The sequence below is a fragment of the Aptenodytes patagonicus genome, chromosome 2 (assembly GCF_965638725.1).
Source record: "Aptenodytes patagonicus chromosome 2, bAptPat1.pri.cur, whole genome shotgun sequence".
In the NCBI taxonomy this organism is placed as follows: Eukaryota; Metazoa; Chordata; class Aves; order Sphenisciformes; family Spheniscidae; genus Aptenodytes; species Aptenodytes patagonicus.
In genome coordinates this window covers 136,407,186-136,425,667 of record NC_134950.1, presented here as the reverse complement: position 1 = coordinate 136,425,667, position 18,482 = coordinate 136,407,186, and the positions used below count along the sequence as shown (strand labels likewise).

The window sequence follows — 18,482 nt, the reverse complement described above, 5'->3', positions numbered from 1 at the left end:
GTCTAGTTTTGGCCAGTGTTTGCTGTTGTTATTTATGGACTGTTTTATCTAGGTATGCTTACTACACTGTTAAAACATGGGATGACAAATTAGTTTTCTTTCTTTGCTCTTGCTCCTACTTCTCCTATCCCACCAAATAAAGCATGTGAATTCAAGGGGGTTTTTTGGTAACTTTAGTAACTTACTGGGCAGCAATCTTGATGAACTTTTTGACTAGCTGTACACGTTTGCAGAGCTGGCTGCAGAGGAGTATCTCGGTGGCAACCCAAAGCTGGACCTCGTTGCACCTTTGAAGCAGAAGGCTGAGATTCTCAGTGTTTTCAGCACTGCCCTGTCTGCTGAACGTGAAGTATATCAGCTCTTGCTGGAAGACAGTGACAACATTAATAGGGATATAAAAACAATTTAAATGTAAGTTAATTATAAATTATTTAGAAGTATGTTTTTGAAACAAGACTTGGTTACAGATGGTTATTTTTTTGTTATCCATGAGCCAATCACAAATGATTCAGGGTCCAAGTTTGGCTTAGCAAAGTCTAAAGGCTTATTACAGTAGGCAGGTGGATTGGAAGTGCTGCAAGATGTGCTTTTCTTGTGAGATTTCCTGCAGTTCCATTTCTGGCTACAGCCAGGTATAGGACACAAACAATCTGTCTCTTTCTGTATTTCATCACTTCTGTTCCAGTATGAAAAAGCAACCATATCAGACCATTGCAGAATCTGAAAAATTTCCATTCAAACTTCTTCCTAAAAATAGCCAAGTTTTCAGGAACAGAGGTGTGGGTATTGATTTCTGTGCAAAAAAACCACAACTTGACCAGCGCTAGATTTAAAGTGCCTAACCTGAATAAAAGAACCCGAAACGAAAGATCAAGTAAAGCATCTGATGAGAAGCAAGGGAATTTCCCATTCATTTTCTCAGAAAGTCACCATGCTTTTCAGTGAATGATATTTTCAAGTGACATTTTGTACTGTTAACTGTGTATTTTACTCAGCAGCTCACAGGAGAACCTATCAAAGTCACTGAAACAACCCAATGGGCACTGAAGTGGGCCATTATCCCATTTTATAAAGTCTGCCCAGTATTTTTTATCTCACTGAAGCCTAACAAGAACAGTAATGTGACCATCTAAATTGCTGAAATTGTGAATTCTATTGTGGTTAACGTGCTATCAAGGACACCTATTTCTGGAGTCCTATATCTAGCGGAACATTATCAAGTGCAAAGGACAATCTGCATATATAACATATTCACACAGACAGTTTTTAGAGAATAAACATGCTTTTTTACTCTCTTGAGGCAAAAGTCAATAAAACCCACCAGGTATACAGGGAACATACGAGATGCCCTGGCAAAGGGAAGTTACAAACCTTTAACAATTTTTTTCAGTATCAAGGATTACAACACATCTCTTGGACCTGATTCAATGTCACCACTACTAAGAACTGCCAAATCATACTGTCATGACAGTGAACTGAGCACCAAGGAATACTGATGCTCCAAAATGCTGGTGCAACGTCAGGAAATCATAATGGCTCAATGCTACATGAGAGTAATATACCTGGAAATGGACATGGTGCTTCTTACCTCATGAATTGCATTGAAGAGGCTCCAGTCAAAGTTTGTTAGTTCTAAGGCAAGATCCCAGGTGTTGATTCCCAAAATTCTCACAGACCTTTGCTGCAATTCCTCATTTTCAGCAAATGGGTTCTAAATCAATAGCCAAGAGCAAAAAAATCCTGAGCAAATGCCAAAAGTTCTGCAATGAAACAGCTACTGGACCAAGGTACAAAACAGAGCTGAGTAAGTAATCTTCTCTAAGTGCACTCTGAGAGTTTTCCCCCCCACTAATCAAAATCAAGGCGTTATAGCCTATTTAATAAATAGCTTGAAAAAGGAAATGGGTCAATAGGATCAATGACTTCCTATTGGATTAGGCCTCTCCCTCTGTCTCTCTTTCTCTAAACCTTGAGTATAAAACACTGACCAAGCAGACAGCATAATGAAAATAAAATCCCTGAAGCCATCAGAAAATAAAATCTGAATTAAGACACCAGGAAATTTTTGTATTATAAGATAAAGGAATCATTCTGCAAGCACACCGGATTTAGAATAAATGCACACAACTTGCCCACCAATTCACCTTTACAAATAACATAAATCCATTCATTTTATGATTAATTTACTCCAAATGTAATCACCAAACTGTAAAACACTGTGGGTCCTGATTCATAAAAGTTACTTAGGATATTACTGTGGAGTGCACTGGTACTGCTGGTATTAAGGGTCATTTGACATTTCCATTATTAGCTTGGATTTTCAAAGGTTTGCATTTCTCTTGGGTTTTTTTACCTCATCAGGCTGAAACTTGGCACACGAACCATCTGCCAAGATGAAAGATTATTCTTATCTGTTAAGCCATTACTTTGGTGCTATATTTCTGACAGTTACAGCAAGTTTTGCAATTTTTATTATGTAACTAATGAAACTAGATTGGCTGTCACCTGTCTGCACTGGAAACCTTCCCTTAATATTAGCATTTTTAGAGGTGGCTAGAACTCCGGAGATAATGGGGATGACAGATTACAATGATAGCGGCATGTCAGCTCTTCGGGGCACATTGATCCAACAAAATGTAAATAGACATTTCTCATCCCCAGGATGAATGCACAGACCCTAGTGGTACTGACAACACATAAAAGTCAGTTGCGATACCGTCCCTGCGCTTTCCTTGAAACAGCTGCGTGATTAGCAGAAAACTACTGAAAGATTAATTTTTTGAGTGCCTGACTGTTTTTTTGATTAATTGAGTGCCTGATTAATTTTTTGAGTGCCTCACTAAGGTTTTGGGAAATCATGGGGGGAGAGAGAGTTTGCAATCCCGGTTTCTGAGGACAGAGGGAATGAGAGACATGCTGCCCTTCGACCTGCTCCCCTCCCCAGCACCAGCGAGAGGATGGAGAGACAGACAGAAGGAAGGAAGGGAAGAAGAGATACCACCAGCGATATATGCCAGCCACAGACTGACCATGTGGCTGCCACAACACTGGGGTCACACTTTTGCCCAGTAATTTTGGTAGAACTCACATGACATCTATTTCTACATGTAGTAATTCCACGGTTTGTCCATCACCTTGTATGATTATGTACCAGCCACTTTAAGTGTTACAGAGGCACAAGGGGGGGGGGGGGAAGTCACACAGGCCCTGAATAATCCTTATCCCATCCAGTCCTGTACAAGCACAAGTCAGCTTTTCCGGGCTGAAGTAGACTGAAAGATTTAAGCTGTACAGAAGCTTTGGTCTATTTGAAACTGATGAACAAATTCCATTACTGTTCAGTCAAATAACAGCTGTTAATGCAAGATACCTTTTTTCAGGTATAGAGCAGCTCAGTAAGCTTTACTAAGGAAGCAAAAAAAAAATTCTGTATTGAGAAAGCCCTCTGAGAGGAATAGTAAGCTCTTGATGTGGAGTCAGACAAATGAAAAATGGGAAGTATACAACACACATCCTTACCAAAGAATCAGTCAGATCTTTTCGGTAGACAAACATACGACTGGATGACTCAAAAGATTTTGAGATAGCCAAGTCATTTGGTTGTAGTTCATGTTTTTCTGTAAAAACAGAAAACAAAACACAGAACCTTCAGAAAAGGAGTAAAAGCTGTATATAAATGAGAAAAACATTACAAATATATTTGTAAAGCCACATCAATTTAGAATTTAACTAAGCCTCAAACTCAGACCTGTGTATATACCAAGCATGGGACTGTCATCTCCACATTATTCAGGCACAATAAAGGCAAGATGTCTCTGACGCTGGACTAGAGCACAGAAGCTTCCAGCATCTGCTTTCAACTTGGACTTCACATAGGATAGAACAGAAAGAAACCCTTGAATCATCTAGTCTAACCTCCTAGGCATTACAGAACATTTCATTTCAATCCAGTGTATCTACTGTAAATGCGGTGACTTTTGTTAGAGCAAAGTGTCTCGGCCTCCAGAGACTGAGCTGCTGCGTGTCACTGGCAGACAAGAGCAGGGGTGGAGATGTCATCAGTAGCCATGGCCATTCAACAGGAAAAGAAGTTTAAAGGATCACAATGCCATGAAATTCACCCCATGGAGCAGAGCTGAAGAGTCCTTGATAGTACGGTATGTACAAGAAATTCTTCCAGATCTAGAGTAATTCATTTAGGAAACATTTGAGTAAGAGAGCAGGACACACCAAACTGGTAGCAAAGAGAAAGGAACTTTTTTTTCTTCCCTCCACTCCAGAGAACTGGTTCAGCTCTGGGCATTCTTGGATGCACCAGAGAAAGGTGTGGGGAAAAATAAAGCAAAACCCAGAACACAGCTAAAAAACTGCCCTGGGAAAACTGTCTCTTCCTGCGGGCTCCAAGTAATCTTCTGGAGACCTGACACATGAGATTTGATTACAGTGACTGTATTAATGTAGACCCAAAAGCACTACAAGCATGTCGAGAGCTACCTTGGACTTTTCATTGCCCATGAGGGAGGAGTAGGACCAGGAGGACTCTGAGCGCCAAACACCATTTCAAACTGTTTTCCCTCTTATCCATGCTCACACTGACACCAGATACATTTATGTTGAACTACCAGTATGTTTTTTCTACATAATTTTGAATAAAAAGAGCTTGCTCATTCATTTCAGTACAATAGAAACACGTTCTCCAATGCTCATAATGCTGCCCTCCAAGTGGATGGCAGATGACAGTTCTGAGTCATGCAAACAGCAAAAAAACAAAGAAAAAAGAAAGCATGGCAGGCTGGCGTTTATTGCTCGCAGCAGAGGCGTGCCAATGCATAAAAACAAGGATACTGAAATTGTGGTATCTCCAATTAATTCAGGCAATGTGACTAAATAACATTTTGGGGGTTACAATGGTCATGTACAAATGACAGTCCTATTGTACCTGCATTTTAATTATTGTTTCTTACTAAAGAGCCAAGTGGCCACCACTGCTGTTCTGTGGCTTTCTCGGGAACTAATGTGGTCTAGAGGTAATAGTGTGTTTCATTATTTATGAATTGTTGGTTTTCTTTAGCTAAGTAGGCAGTTAGCACCAGATTTATCGCTATCAATCAGAGCAGAACTTGCCCTGCTCTTGAACAGGAGCACAAGACCTGAAAAACAGCAGCAGCACAGTGATCTTGCAGTGCTGCAAAATGCATTGGAGGCAAGTCTGGGCACACACAAGGGTAAAAGGAGTGTGCCTGCAAATGATGTAACCCAGCTGGCCAGGACGCCTATATGCAATGCTCCCGCGTGGCCACTCCGTGCCCAGGCTCTCGACAGCCGGAGCAGGGCACCATCTCCCTGCCACCCACACCGGTGCCCTGCAGAAAAACGGTTGTTTAACTGAGCTCGGCGTGGGGGAGAAAAATGTAACCTTCCACTTCCGAATCAAATAAACAAACAGAACAAGCCAGCATTTGTCTGTATTTCATTTAACTAGACTGACAAAGAAGTAAGAATGAGTGCCATATCTTTAAGGGTGCACCCTTTGTCCCAGGGGATCAACACCAACTAACGTTATCTGAGAATATGGCCAAGATATTCTAAACTCTTAGACCTTTTTTTGTAGATCCAGCTTGGCATTTCTATGCACCTAGTTAAATTGCTTCCTTTATATTCCCTAAGAGCCAAAAGACACCACAATGAGCAAAACAATCTGACTGAAGACCTCGAGACCTGACAGACACCAAAGCAAATCTTGGGGGCTTGGCTGGTCCCTATTATCAGCCCATGATCAGTCTGGTCTTCCTTAAAAAAGACAATAAGCCTTTCTGTTCAATGAGAAACACTAAAATAATAAGCAAAAAATGTCAGTTGTAAGCAAGACTGCTTACAAAATATTGCTTAGATTGCTCTCAGTATCTCAACTGTGCAAATACATGTCTCCCTCCTTTCTGCTGGAGCATATTCATTACCCATGCCGTAAACAAGGAAACAGCCACGCATACAGCATTTGTTATCCCCTTTTATATTTTTAAAGCAAACCATGCCTCATCACCTTCCAAATTAATTTAAGTGCAAAAGTAGGAGATTTATCTGTGGGGAAAAAATAAAATCTTGCAGTACTGCTGGAGACTGAGAGTCCTTTGCACTCCCTTCCCAGCGAGGAGATGCCGTATCTGACGGTACCCAAGAATGAGCTGTTGCCATGGAAACGACTCTCTGGAAAGCAGCTCCTCATTGTTCCTGTGGTCATCCAGCTGTGGGCCTGCACAGGAACAGCTGTATCCTTGCACCAGAAAATGTCAGCCCTCCCTTACATGATGCACTAAAAGGTAAGTAATCAGATGAAGGGAAGTTATTTACCGCCCGAGAACGTGACTGTCACCAGCGCCAACTCCTCCTCCGGGTACTGGATCTTTTCTGCTACAATCTTCAGTATCTCCTGCGCTGAAGTGGATACTTGAGCTTTCACACTGACATAGGAGTGCTCTGTTATATACACACGGCAGAAAACTGCACAAAGGAAGAAAGACACACTCAGCAGTAGGCAGAGGCACCTGAATAGAGCAGGGGAGAATCTTGCAGACCCAACCATGGCAATGCCTCAGCTGCCTGGCTGCTGCGGCTGCAGGAACGGTGGCTGCTGTACCCTGACCTACAAGGACATGAAACTAAGCATAAACGTCACCATTTTCCCCCTTCCCACCTCCTCTCTCTGGGAAATGAGAGGGCTAAGCAAATGGAAACAGACACCCCCACAGCTGCGTTTCAGCAATACCTATTTAAGACTTCCTACTATGAGGATTTGTCACAACCTTCCCTACTGCCTATCATCTTTGCAAACTCAGCTGTTGCCATCTTTTCTCCCTTCCTTTTAGGTTCAGATAAATCACCGTCCTTTCAGTATATTTCATATCCGCTGCAGAAATGATTTTGGACCTCCACTTCCACCTGGAACAAGAGGCTTCGCAAGAACAGCACTCCATGCTCTTCAACCACTCCCACTAGCTTATCTGTCTAGACATCTAAACTACTTGCATTGCCAGGGTATTTTAGCACCAGCAGAGGCTGCCTGAACAGCAATGCAATTAGTTCTGACAACTCTTTCCCTGAATCACTTGCAGCACACATAAAAGGGACTGGTTTGGAGAAATTCCATGGGCTCATCACTTCCACTGAAATCCACGAGTTGGTTAGGCTCTGAGAGGGAGATTCCCAGCAGCAATGCTGTGGTCAGCTCAGCTAGTACTTTGTTTCTGCTACAAAAAGGGATGTATGCTCCCTCTGCTTGCCAGAACTTTAGGTTAATATCTTTTGCTGAGTTTGCTGCAGCCAGTTCTTTGAAAAACAGCTGCCATACTTAAAAGGGAAGAAACAGAGCTGCAGACTTGCATAAATATTTCAAAAATTACAACATCTGCTAATAAGAACTGCCACAACTCTTGGTTTCATACTCACTTCAGTGCTTAATTAAACTTTCCATTTCCTTCTATTCCAGTACTTCTTATTGTGGACAGGATGCTACCATGTCAGTATAAGACAAAACTTTTCTTCTCCAGAAATGCTGTATTTTTTAAATTATTTTTATTGACAGATGTATGTAGCAATAGCTCTTTGCTTGTCCTACAAATCTTCATGGCTTCAGGGCAGTTTCATTAACCGAGACCATGCCAGATGCGGTTAAGAACTCTATCCTCGTGAATATCTTTTTTGTGTGTTGTAGTAAAGAAAAAATGAAGATGAGAAAGAAGGAGGAACTTAGCATTTACCCTTGGAGAAGAAAAGTAATTTGATTTTATAATTTTTTCTTAACCTGTCTCTGCTGACAGACAGTAAATCAGATGCTCATCCTATGGCAGAATCTCTCTTCAGAATGGATATAACTCATGAAAAGATAGAGACATCAAATTGCACTCTAAATTACTAGGTAGAAAAATAAATTTTGAAAAATCTGACAGGAATATTTGGACTCCATATGTAGAGTGCAACACAACTTGCCTACAGTGAATTTGTTTGAAATCTCCTCCTCTCTGTCATTCGGGAGGGGAAGATGACAGCAATATGTTAATTTATAACTGGGCTATTGACATATCCTTTGTTTAACATTGAACTAAACCAACCTACAGGTCAGGTCCTCAAGCACAACCATCATACCGATTATCCAAAGCCTGTTCCCCCGCGTACCTTTCAAATGTCCTATCTGTGGCATCTATTGGCATGGACCATGTCATCTCTTCCAGGAGCCTGTGCTGCTCCTCTGTGAGATGCAGGAGGGAATGCCAGTGGGAGGAAGCAGCCATAGGCTGCAAGTCACCCTGATAACGCTTACATTAGGAGAGAAAATGCCTCCAGTCAAGTGTCATGGTCTGACTTGGACAAACCCATCCTCCACAAGCGCCATTGGTCAGCAGCACTCCACCACACCGACTTAGATGTCCACCCCCAGCACCTGTCTTTCCTCTCCCCAACTCCACTTTTGCTATTTCATTCCCTCAACCCCATCACTTTCTGTAGCTCATGCTCTCAAGGAGAGAGGTGAAAGCAGTTTAACCCAGTCAGGGCTGGCCTTGCTGGCTCCTGCCCTTCTTGTCCCCATAGCCACGCAGCCTGTCCCCTCTCTGGTGCCAGTACACTTCCCTCCCCACTCACCCACGAGCTGTGTCAGGCTTTTTACGAAGAAGAATGAGTTTGGGGGTTCTTATCCAGAAATAACATTTTTAGAAGCAGCCTTAATAACACAAACCTCAAATAAACCTGTATTTGAAGCACGGAAAGAGGATATCTATCAGCAGCACATATTGTGTGGAAAGACTTGGCATTGAAGGAGCTCAGTTTTTATTCTGTCACAAATGAGCACTAAAAATATCCTGACTCCAAGTGAACTTCCGGAGATTTGTTCCCAGTGAGAAATGAAGATATATCGTCCAAGGCGAGACTTCCAGGTAGGAGGTCCTTCTGCCTGTTCTCTGCTTGTGTACACGGCGTTATCCTCCTCTCTGCCTCCTTCCTTGCACAGGCATTATGGGATGGCAACAGCCTCACTGCGTTATTGCATTAGTAGTGAGGAAACGAAATTGCACTTTGAAATGGTTGACATTAAAGCAAAGTGGCACCTGGCACTCCACACGGAGATGTTTTCAAGGAGAGACGGAACTAAGGCAGGTTCCCAGAGTTAGCAGATTCTCGCCTATTTCATGTGACAGGCTTATTCATTCACCTTTTGCAACCAAGATCTAGGTCAAGAGACCGAGAGCATGAAATAGAGCAGGAATAACGTCCGGTGAGTGGGCTGCCAGCACTCCTGGGAGACACACAGCTCTGCTACAGGGCTGCTGGAGGAACCGAACAGGGGGGAAAAGCCCTTGAGATGTCGTGTCACTGTTGAACGCCTGCAAAGTAGGTAACCTTACACAGTCAAATCTTTCTTCTTTTGTGGCCCTAAGGTCCTGTTCAGAAGCTGTATGTCAGTTAAAAAAATCTACATTATGGGCAGCCCTTGAGAAACAATTTTGCAGTTTTGGAGTTTTTCCTCCACTCTTTCAATCATACTTACTTTCTTCTGTTTCATTCATGGTTCCTCTGTGCTGCAGCCAGTTCTCCTTTAGACTGAACTGGTGGAAAAAGGTTTTATTCTGTGAAGGGGGGGGTGGGGAGCGGAAAAAGAAAACGAGACAACAGTGACTCTTTGCATCCCTGCCCTTTACAAAGCAGTAATTCACAGAACACAGCATTCAGCCCATACACCTGGCCAAAAAGGTTTCTGTATAGGAAATCCACCCACCCTTTCTTGGATCAGTAAACTGGGAGTTGCCTTACCAAATAATGACCAAGGTGGGGATTTTGGAGGAAGCGGGACATGCCTAAGCTAAGCAGCCCACACAATTCAAGGTTCTCTGTAGCCGTGTTCAGAGCCCATTTCTTATACACCTATTCTTATATATGTTTCCTATGTACCCATCAGCCTATTTCGCAGTTTCACTACAATCTCATGTTCTGCCTTCCACATTTCTGCTGTAACATTCTAAGCTTATTACACACTTCAGCTTCAGCCCAGTAAATCTGACGAGCACAGTAATTCACCTCTGTGCAGTTTGTACACCAACTTTCTCCGGCTGCATCTTCTCCCTCCGGTTAAATAGACAGATTCACGTTCCTCTCTTTCTTTCTCTGTCCCTGTCACAACAAATCCCCCCTTTGCTCTGTCTACTTGACATCCGTAGTCAATGCCTGTGCTCAGCCTGGTTTGCCCAGGTTGCTACATCTCTCCAGCCCAGTGGGGAGATGCTCCCAGGCCTCTCCTGAATTCTGACGCCTCAGAGCATCTTGTTAAGAACGTTAATACTGTCACAGCCGCTGCAGGTTAGCTCACACAGCTGATATCCAGGCAGCACTGACAGGAAAAAAAATTCCTTAAGCAACGTTGCAGGTCTAACCTCACTGATGTATCCTGTCATGTTTTTGGCCACCAGTCACTTTCAATTGAGAAGTCAAGAAAAGAGAGGGAAGTGGGCAGAGGGGAAGAAAGTCAGATGATAAGCTATCTAGCAATCAGTAACAATCAGGTTTGCGTTACCTTTCGGTGAGGTGAATACTCATCTACAGTGCTGAAAGAAAAAGGAAAATCCAAATTATTCTTTCCAGCCAAAGATTAGGAAAAGGAAGTTTTAGCTATTACAAAGTTTACAACATCAGAAAGCTTTTAACATTAAATGGTCACTACAGAATGGCTGTAGAGCTCCTTCAGGGAAAGCTAAGGGTGTCTGGCTTAGCCAGGAAACTTTTCTGTGACTTATACAATTGATGTAGTGAAAAGCAATGCTGCCAGCCCGTGAGCTGCCCGAGAACACGGACACAGCTCGGGCCCCCGGGGTAAGCAGTCAGGGTCACCCTCAGGGACACAGCTCTTTCCACTTCGCCAACGGCGAAGCCACAGAAACAAACTCCATTTGTTGGAAAAACATGCCAAGGAAATATCTTTTACAAATACCATAATTATTATTAAAATAATAACCCTGAGACAACTATTGCAAAAGAGATTTGCTTCTCAGTACTGCAGATTGCAGAGAGAGAGTGAGAATGAATATATCACCTGAAGTCACAGACTGCAGTTTCTGAGGGAAATTTTGCCAGCTTTTCCACAAAGTATCACTCTACTTGCAAGTCATCCCAACCAAAATTGATGGGAGTGACTGTTGAACCACACACATCACCCAACAAACATCAGAGAAAACTGAATAATCTACCTTTAGTTTAAAGAAGAGATGATTTGTAAAAATGAATATAGTACTTGTATCACTCACCACTTTCTCTTTACTGAATTACAGCAAGATGACAACAAAAATAAATTACACTCTAAATAAAAGGAGACTTCATCACAAATATAATCAATACTTACTGACGACGATGCATCCCAAGTATCTTCTGAAATTCTTTCAGTTCCTTCTCAAGAATGGGATATTCATACACATCATCTAACACATTCCTGTATATCGTCTACAAAATAAAACAGTATCTGCAAACATCTGATAACTCAAACATAAATCTAAGGCATCACATCAGCCGTCTAAATCAATTCAGGCACTAGCCTACTGAAACAAATTTCATCATTATATTTATGCAAGACCCACAAGAAGAGAGTGTTCCTGTTTAAATTTCCAGACTGGTCAATATTCAGCTTGCCTTTGGAGAAACACTCTTTGTATCATTGGCAAGCAAGAGGGCAAAATGTTGACACTCATTAGTCTGCAAACAGGAAGATTTAAAACGGCACTTGTGGCTGTTACGTGAAATCTGGATTAGGTCAGAAGAACACATTCTGAAGCATCAGAACATACCACACCATCATCACTTATCCAAAATGGTAACAAACAGGTTCATTTGATTAAGACTTTTAAAATGGAGAATGTTATCCTTTGCTTTTCCTGTTTGCATGCATTTTAAATTGAATTGAAGTCTCTCACAAACAAATAACAACATACTCCTAGTTGTAAACCAATAAATAAATAAATAAACTCTACCTCGTATTTTTGGGGGAGGCATTGTCTGAATATCATCAATCAGGAACCTCAGTTAAATGTAAAAGGCACTGCCTCAGATAAGAGGTAAATAAATTGAATCAGCTTTCATGACTGAAATTGTAGGAAATATTTTCTCTATACTTTTTCAGAATCTGCATATAGATCCTTCTCTTTCCCTTCCAAGAAAATGAGGATCATATGTATAAGCTGAGTCATCAGGTTTGCTTTAGCCCAATTAACACTCCTACATTCATAAATCTCAGCACAAATTATTCTGGATTAGAATCCTATATATTGTGCCTGCACGTATAACTTCAACCATCGTTAACATTACTGCTGTTTAATATTGCACAGGAACCTCAAGCAGAGAAATTGTGTGGCAATAGAGAGTCACACACCTCCATGGCCAGAAAGACAGGCCCTGCGTCAAGACAGGTGCAACGCACCTAACTGATGGCTGGAATGATGCCCCCTTTCCAGTACAGCACTACACACCTACTATCAAACAGCAAAAATCCTAAGGTCTCTGCATCCATATGCAGTGTGTCTTACTCCAAAAACAAAACAAACAAACAAAAAAAGGAAGCTCAAAACTTTCTCCAGATTTAGTTCAATGTTTCATCCCTTTGTCTTGAGCAAATGACTGAAGAGAGCAAAAAGGCCCTTAAGAAGATCTCCAGTTGCAGACAAAGGGTCTGTCATCAGAAAAGGTGAAAGATCCAGCAAAGTCTCCTGAAATACTTTCATCTTTCAACCAGCAGTGGGGGGAAAATCAACAACCAGATGGATCTCGGGTCAGCGAGAACATGGCTATTTGCAAATTTACAAGGGAATTATAAAAGCTTTTGGAACTCATTCAGAAAGATCAGAAGATCATTGCTAATAAGTAAGGACATACTTTTATTTATCAAAAATACATAAAGCTGTGCTGCTCTCCACGTGCACCTGACAAACGCTGTGGAATAGCATTTCATTCCTCCAAGTAGCATCTCTTACAAGGACAACAAAACTCTCTCTTCGCCCGTGATCCTCTGGATACCGACTGTAGACCCTGTTCTGGCAGACATGACCAGTGTGTCCAAGGAACCTCCAAGTCTTTGTAGGTTTCTTACCTTCCTAAATTTTCTCATTTTCTAGAGAGCATGGAGTTCTGCAAGTTTCATATCTGAAAGTAATGTTTTTGACTTTGAATGTACTGACATTACAGATTTTCTGTTCAAACTGACTATCTCTAAGGCATTCAAGGAAGACACATGTAAATCACTTTGTATTGTAGATTTCATGGAGAAAATTTAAGTATGAAAAATTATGCTTTCTAGATTTTGCTGTTGGGGCTTTTTAGACACAGTGTGTTAATTAAACAGTGCTGAAATGCATCAGAAAGTGTTTCAATACCTTTAAAAATTGTTTTAAATGCTCATCTTCGTGTAACCAGTCTTTGTAGAGAGAAGTCCACTGAGACACCAAATGCAAGACTTTTCGTTTCCTGCAGGACACATCAGAGTCGTCTTCTTTCCCTTGGTGGTTCTTAGCACAATAGGTACAGTAGGTTAAGGAACAAATAATAAGGTCTCACTGAAACTTAAAAATTAAGTGATGGAAAAGACTTTGCAATCATCTCGTTTGCTAATGGAAGATTTTTTCACTACATTTCTCAGTTTTAAATGTTTTATCCTGTCTGAAGCTTTAGGATTTTCATCAACTTTCTGGAATGAAATTCTCAGTAATAGAAATGTCAGTTCATCCTCTGCGCCAACAGGATTTTTTTCCCTTTATAGATTAGAAAGGCGAGTCTATAAAAATAAAATCAATTCAAAAGGAATTACACAATGTTGAGTCATATATTTTCTGCAGAACTGGGAACGAACCTTTGTCCTGCACACCGATGCCAACGTGAATGTCTGTGGGAAGGAGGACAATACATCATTAACAACAACAAAAAACCCAGGCAGAGGAAGTCAGTTTCTTTTTTCCTGCACAAATTACACTATCTGCAGAAATAACACTATTAAAATAAAAAAAAAAAAGTGAAAGAATCTATTTCCACCTTTGTTCTCTATTCACAAAGCAGAAACACCACATGACAGAAGATACCCACTTTTTAAATTTTTCCTGTCCCTTTGCTATTCTTTCTTTTATTAGGTGAAAAGATGATGTTTTCACCACAAAAGGTAAAGAAGAAAAAAAGAAAAGAAAAAAAGAGAAAAGCAAGTTCATTTTATAGCTACAAGTTCATTCAAGCAATACTCCATAGCTTATGGAAGTAATTGGAAATACAAGAAAAAATTCTTTTATCTCAGAATGAGTTAGACTTATATACTGTATCACATGATAAAAGGAGCAGAAATTGTAAAATACTTATTCTTAATTTTTTCTCTTCACATATTCTGAAATGTATTACACAGATACAGGTATTCTAAGAATTAACATACAGGTCTGGATAGGTATTAATCCCATTTTAAGTGTTACTTTCTAACAGTTATAAAGGTTTATGTATCTTTAAACAAAAACAGCAGACATAAGATTGCATTGCTGCTATGAGTTAGGCATCTGCTTCAATAGATCTTTCAAGCATTCTTGTGAACTAAGTATGCACATACACAAATTAGTATGTTCTGGATACAGGTTTATTCAGAGGCAGCTTTAGCTTTATACATTCAACTTCAGAGCAGGAATTTTCTGTTTATTGATTCCTCAGCTATGCAAATTCTAAATGTTTTAATAGGTGAATGTATATATCTCTCTTTCTCTCTATTTACAGCCACGTGCCAATTAGAGGAGCTCATATCCAAATTTGGATTTAATGTTTCCAGTTTGAATCTTTTCCTCCACAACCCATTTGAGTTAAGTAAACAATATAACCTGAACTCTGGGAAGCTACAGAATTAAATTGAATTCCAAGTATCATAAGACCTTATGAAAATTGGACTGGAGAAGAAGAGACCTTGAAAGATCAGCTAAACTAGTCCATCCAAGTCCACCCTAAATAGTCCACCCTAAGAGAGGCTCAAGTATACCCTATGTTATCCTTGGAATCTATTTTCTAGTTTCTTCTTCCTAATAGTCTCCAATATCAAAGATTCTACTGTCTCACCCATTTTCTACTCCAGTATTTCTTTTCTTAATGTAAAAAAAAATATTTCCTAGTATCTAACATGGAACTGTCTTACAGCAATTTAATCTCACTGCAATTTAATCTCAATTTAATCTTCTTGTCCCGTCTGGCATCGATACGGGAACAGCTTCTTCCCTTCCTCTTTAGGTACCTGAAAGATTGTCCTTTTTATAGTTTCCCTTTTTTCAGTAAAATAATCCCAATTTTTTCAATCCTTCTAGAAAAAAAGACCTACAAAGAACATTGATAATTCCCATTGCTCTCTTCTGAAGTTTCTCCTATTTGTTCACATATTTCTTGGGGTGTGATGCCAAAATCCCAGGTGCAGTCCACCTTCTAAGCATGCCATAGCAAGTATTAGACAATTGTTCTCTTTTCTCACCAATCTTGCATGCAACCTCAAAATAATCATGCAGGGTTGTATTTCAATAATATCAATATGCAAAGAGTAAAACTAATTATCCCAGGCATGCAATTTACTACGTTTGATATAAGGCTTGACAATATATAAACCTAGGTGTAACTGGGTGACCCCTGTTAATACAACACTTAATAAAAGGATATTGCCTCAGAAGTGCCTGGCACAAGTCATCAGTCGTCATGAAGACTGTGTACGTGAGAAGGAAGTCATCCAGGAGAGTTTCTGCAGAGGAAGACAAAAAAGCCCAACAATACATTATTGAGAGGAGGAAGAGAGTGTCCACTCCTGTTAGTGTGCATGGCAGGAACAGGATGCTCTCCCCCCCCCAAAAAAAGGTCCAAAGCATACAGAATACATCAAACTAAGTTTCAAAGAGTAACAATATGTCGCCACTGCAGAGATCAGATCCTTTATTTAACAAGCACATCCTCAGTTCTCAAAGAACCTACAAGCATGAATACGCACAAAATATGCCACAGTTCAGGAACCAGTAAGGAAGAGTCTTTATCATGAACACCACCATCCTGGTTGGCTCTGCTGCATGTAAAGCAACCTTTCCACCACCTAAGTTGCTCTGGAAATTCAGAAGAAAAGCTTTTAGCATTAGGAGAGATAAAACTGTGATTGCCACGTACTGTGATTAACATCTACGCACAGTAGTTGAGAACCATGAAATAAATATATTCAAATCTTTAGCTGGTTAGTCTTGTGGCCATCACTTAAGTGCTGAGAAGTTTTCTCTAAGGTTTACTTAATTACATGATGGAAGTTTTTTTTCACCACCTAGTTTCTATCAGTATTATGAAAATGGGCTGAAGGTACTTGCTGACAGACCATCTCTACCCACTGCAGTCGTAGCACCTCAGGTTGTCAGGATGAACAGCACTGCCAGTTCGGATCTCAGTGTAACCTTCTCATTCCTCATTCCCATGACACGCTAGTTTTAGGATTTTTCTAAATCTTTACCAAACGCAGCAGGGAGGCTGAAAGGACTGGGTTTGCTCTAGGATGAGAGGGCTCAGGTGTAATCTTGTGGTGGTCTTCAAAAACCCAGTGGCACAACAGAGATAAAATAGAGCCAGACTCTTCCTGGAGGTGTGCAGCAAAATGACAAGGGGCAACGATCAGAGATTGCAAGAAAGGAGAATTTGTCTAGATAGAAGGGATTTCTTTTTTTCTCTCCTGTGAGGAGGGTCAGCCACTGGCACAGGCTGCCTAGACAGACTGCAGAATCTCCAACGTCAGGTATATTCAGGGCTTGCCTGGGCAAAGCTCTGAGCATCCTTGTCTTCCTGGACCTGCTTCAAGCAGGGCTTGGACCAGATGCCTTCACAGATCCCTTCCAATTATTCTACAGTTCTTACACAAATTTGCTTCCAATTCTAGTAAATTACTCCTGTATGATGTGTGATCTAGGAATGAATTTGTATTTGGTTCACAAACAACAAAATCTTTAGTTTTCTGCAAAGCGACAAGAGAATTATATTGGTCTTTTTAACTCCAAAATAAAAATGTTTGTGTTTGGTTTTTTGGTTTTGTTTTTTCTTCCCCAAATGGTAAGATTTTCCTCAAGTTTTGAGGAGTTCCTGTTCACCATAACTCTTTGAATTCCAGCAGATATACTGAGTTCCCTTTAACAAGAAAACAGGTTTGCACCACCTGCTTTATCAGATGAGAACAGGAATACGGACAGAGGTTGAACGATAACAGAAGTAATATCAGGTATATTGCAGAGCAAAAAATACTTTACCAGTATAACTAGCTGCTACTAGTTAGTACCAATTATCCAGTTGTGATTTAAGTGGTGGATTTACAACTGTAAAGACTAAGGGCCAAACCATACCTCACATGAAAAAGATAAGGCTGAGCCCTGATTTCCTTATCCTGATTTTCTCACTATTTGTTCGTGACCTGTTCCAGTCCAAGCTAGTGCTTGTGTACGTGTGTGCAACTGAGAGCATCCCAGCAGCTTTTCACACCAAGGCTGCAATTTCACAATAGTTTAGATCAATTTCAGCTACAGCTGCCGTGGACCTCCGTATCAGTAAATTATTGACCCCATAGCTGCGGTGCAGGATGGCAATAAGAATTTATTTGTATATCATTCAAAGCCAGATATCATGTGGATATCACATGGATGGATAGCTAACGACATCCCACCCTGTGAGCATGGGATTCAAAATACCTCCATTGTCTTTAAAAAAAAAAAAAAAAAATCTAGCTAGATCAATGCATTTTACACAGCTGGTCTAGAAAGAGTCCTGATCTGAAGACACATAGCTGAAACCCCTTGCATTCAGAAACAAAACAACTAAATTCTTTATATTTCACCAACATTGTTCAAAACGGTGGAAAGTATTATCTCTGTATAAAAAGAATATTTTGTCTCAGTAAATGGAAAGACATTGTGAACAGCTTGTTCTCTATCTGAAAGGTCATCTATTCATTCTGTGGCACATCTTTTGGACGATACAATGCAGCTATTAAAGTTGGAGGTTTCACAAACATTTATTTGGAAACTGCTGTTCTTGGAGTCACCAACCACATTTTAGTTCTTGACTAAACTATGTGACTGTGCAGTGATCCTCAAGAAATCAAACGTACGCTTACAACAAATTATTTCCCCAACTTTCTACTCTGTATAGGTGATACCCAAGTTTCACCAACATACAGCCATGTGTTCAGAAAAGAAATTAAGTACTAGCTGAAGCAAAACAGGAATGCGTATCAATGAACTCCTGCAATTGTTCAAAATAGCGTGATTTTATCTAACTGGTGTTAAAATACCAATTTAAGAGTTTATTTTTAATACCTGATCATCTGTTTTACAGATGTCTTTCTGCAATTCTTCCAACATCCCAAAGTGTTGGGGTGGGAAGAAAGGCTGGTTTTGCTATGATTTGAGGTTTTTACTTTTTTGCTTAAACTTTTTGCAAGAACTATG

General features: G+C 40.5%; 1 protein-coding gene across 1 annotated transcript in view; it reads right to left on the bottom strand.

Annotated features, from left to right (window-relative positions):
• Positions 1-18,482, bottom strand: part of RAPGEF5 (Rap guanine nucleotide exchange factor 5) — a 163,927-nt gene that overhangs the window by 22,495 nt on the left and 122,950 nt on the right. The window contains exons 12-20 of the mRNA XM_076331350.1: positions 15,682-15,760; positions 13,398-13,542; positions 11,381-11,478; positions 10,559-10,589; positions 9,539-9,617; positions 6,349-6,498; positions 3,520-3,617; positions 1,589-1,711; positions 186-364 (exon numbers count right to left, since the gene is read on the bottom strand). Coding sequence (XP_076187465.1) covers positions 186-364; positions 1,589-1,711; positions 3,520-3,617; positions 6,349-6,498; positions 9,539-9,617; positions 10,559-10,589; positions 11,381-11,478; positions 13,398-13,542; positions 15,682-15,760 — 982 coding nt within the window. The remainder of the gene's footprint in view (positions 1-185; positions 365-1,588; positions 1,712-3,519; positions 3,618-6,348; positions 6,499-9,538; positions 9,618-10,558; positions 10,590-11,380; positions 11,479-13,397; positions 13,543-15,681; positions 15,761-18,482) is intronic.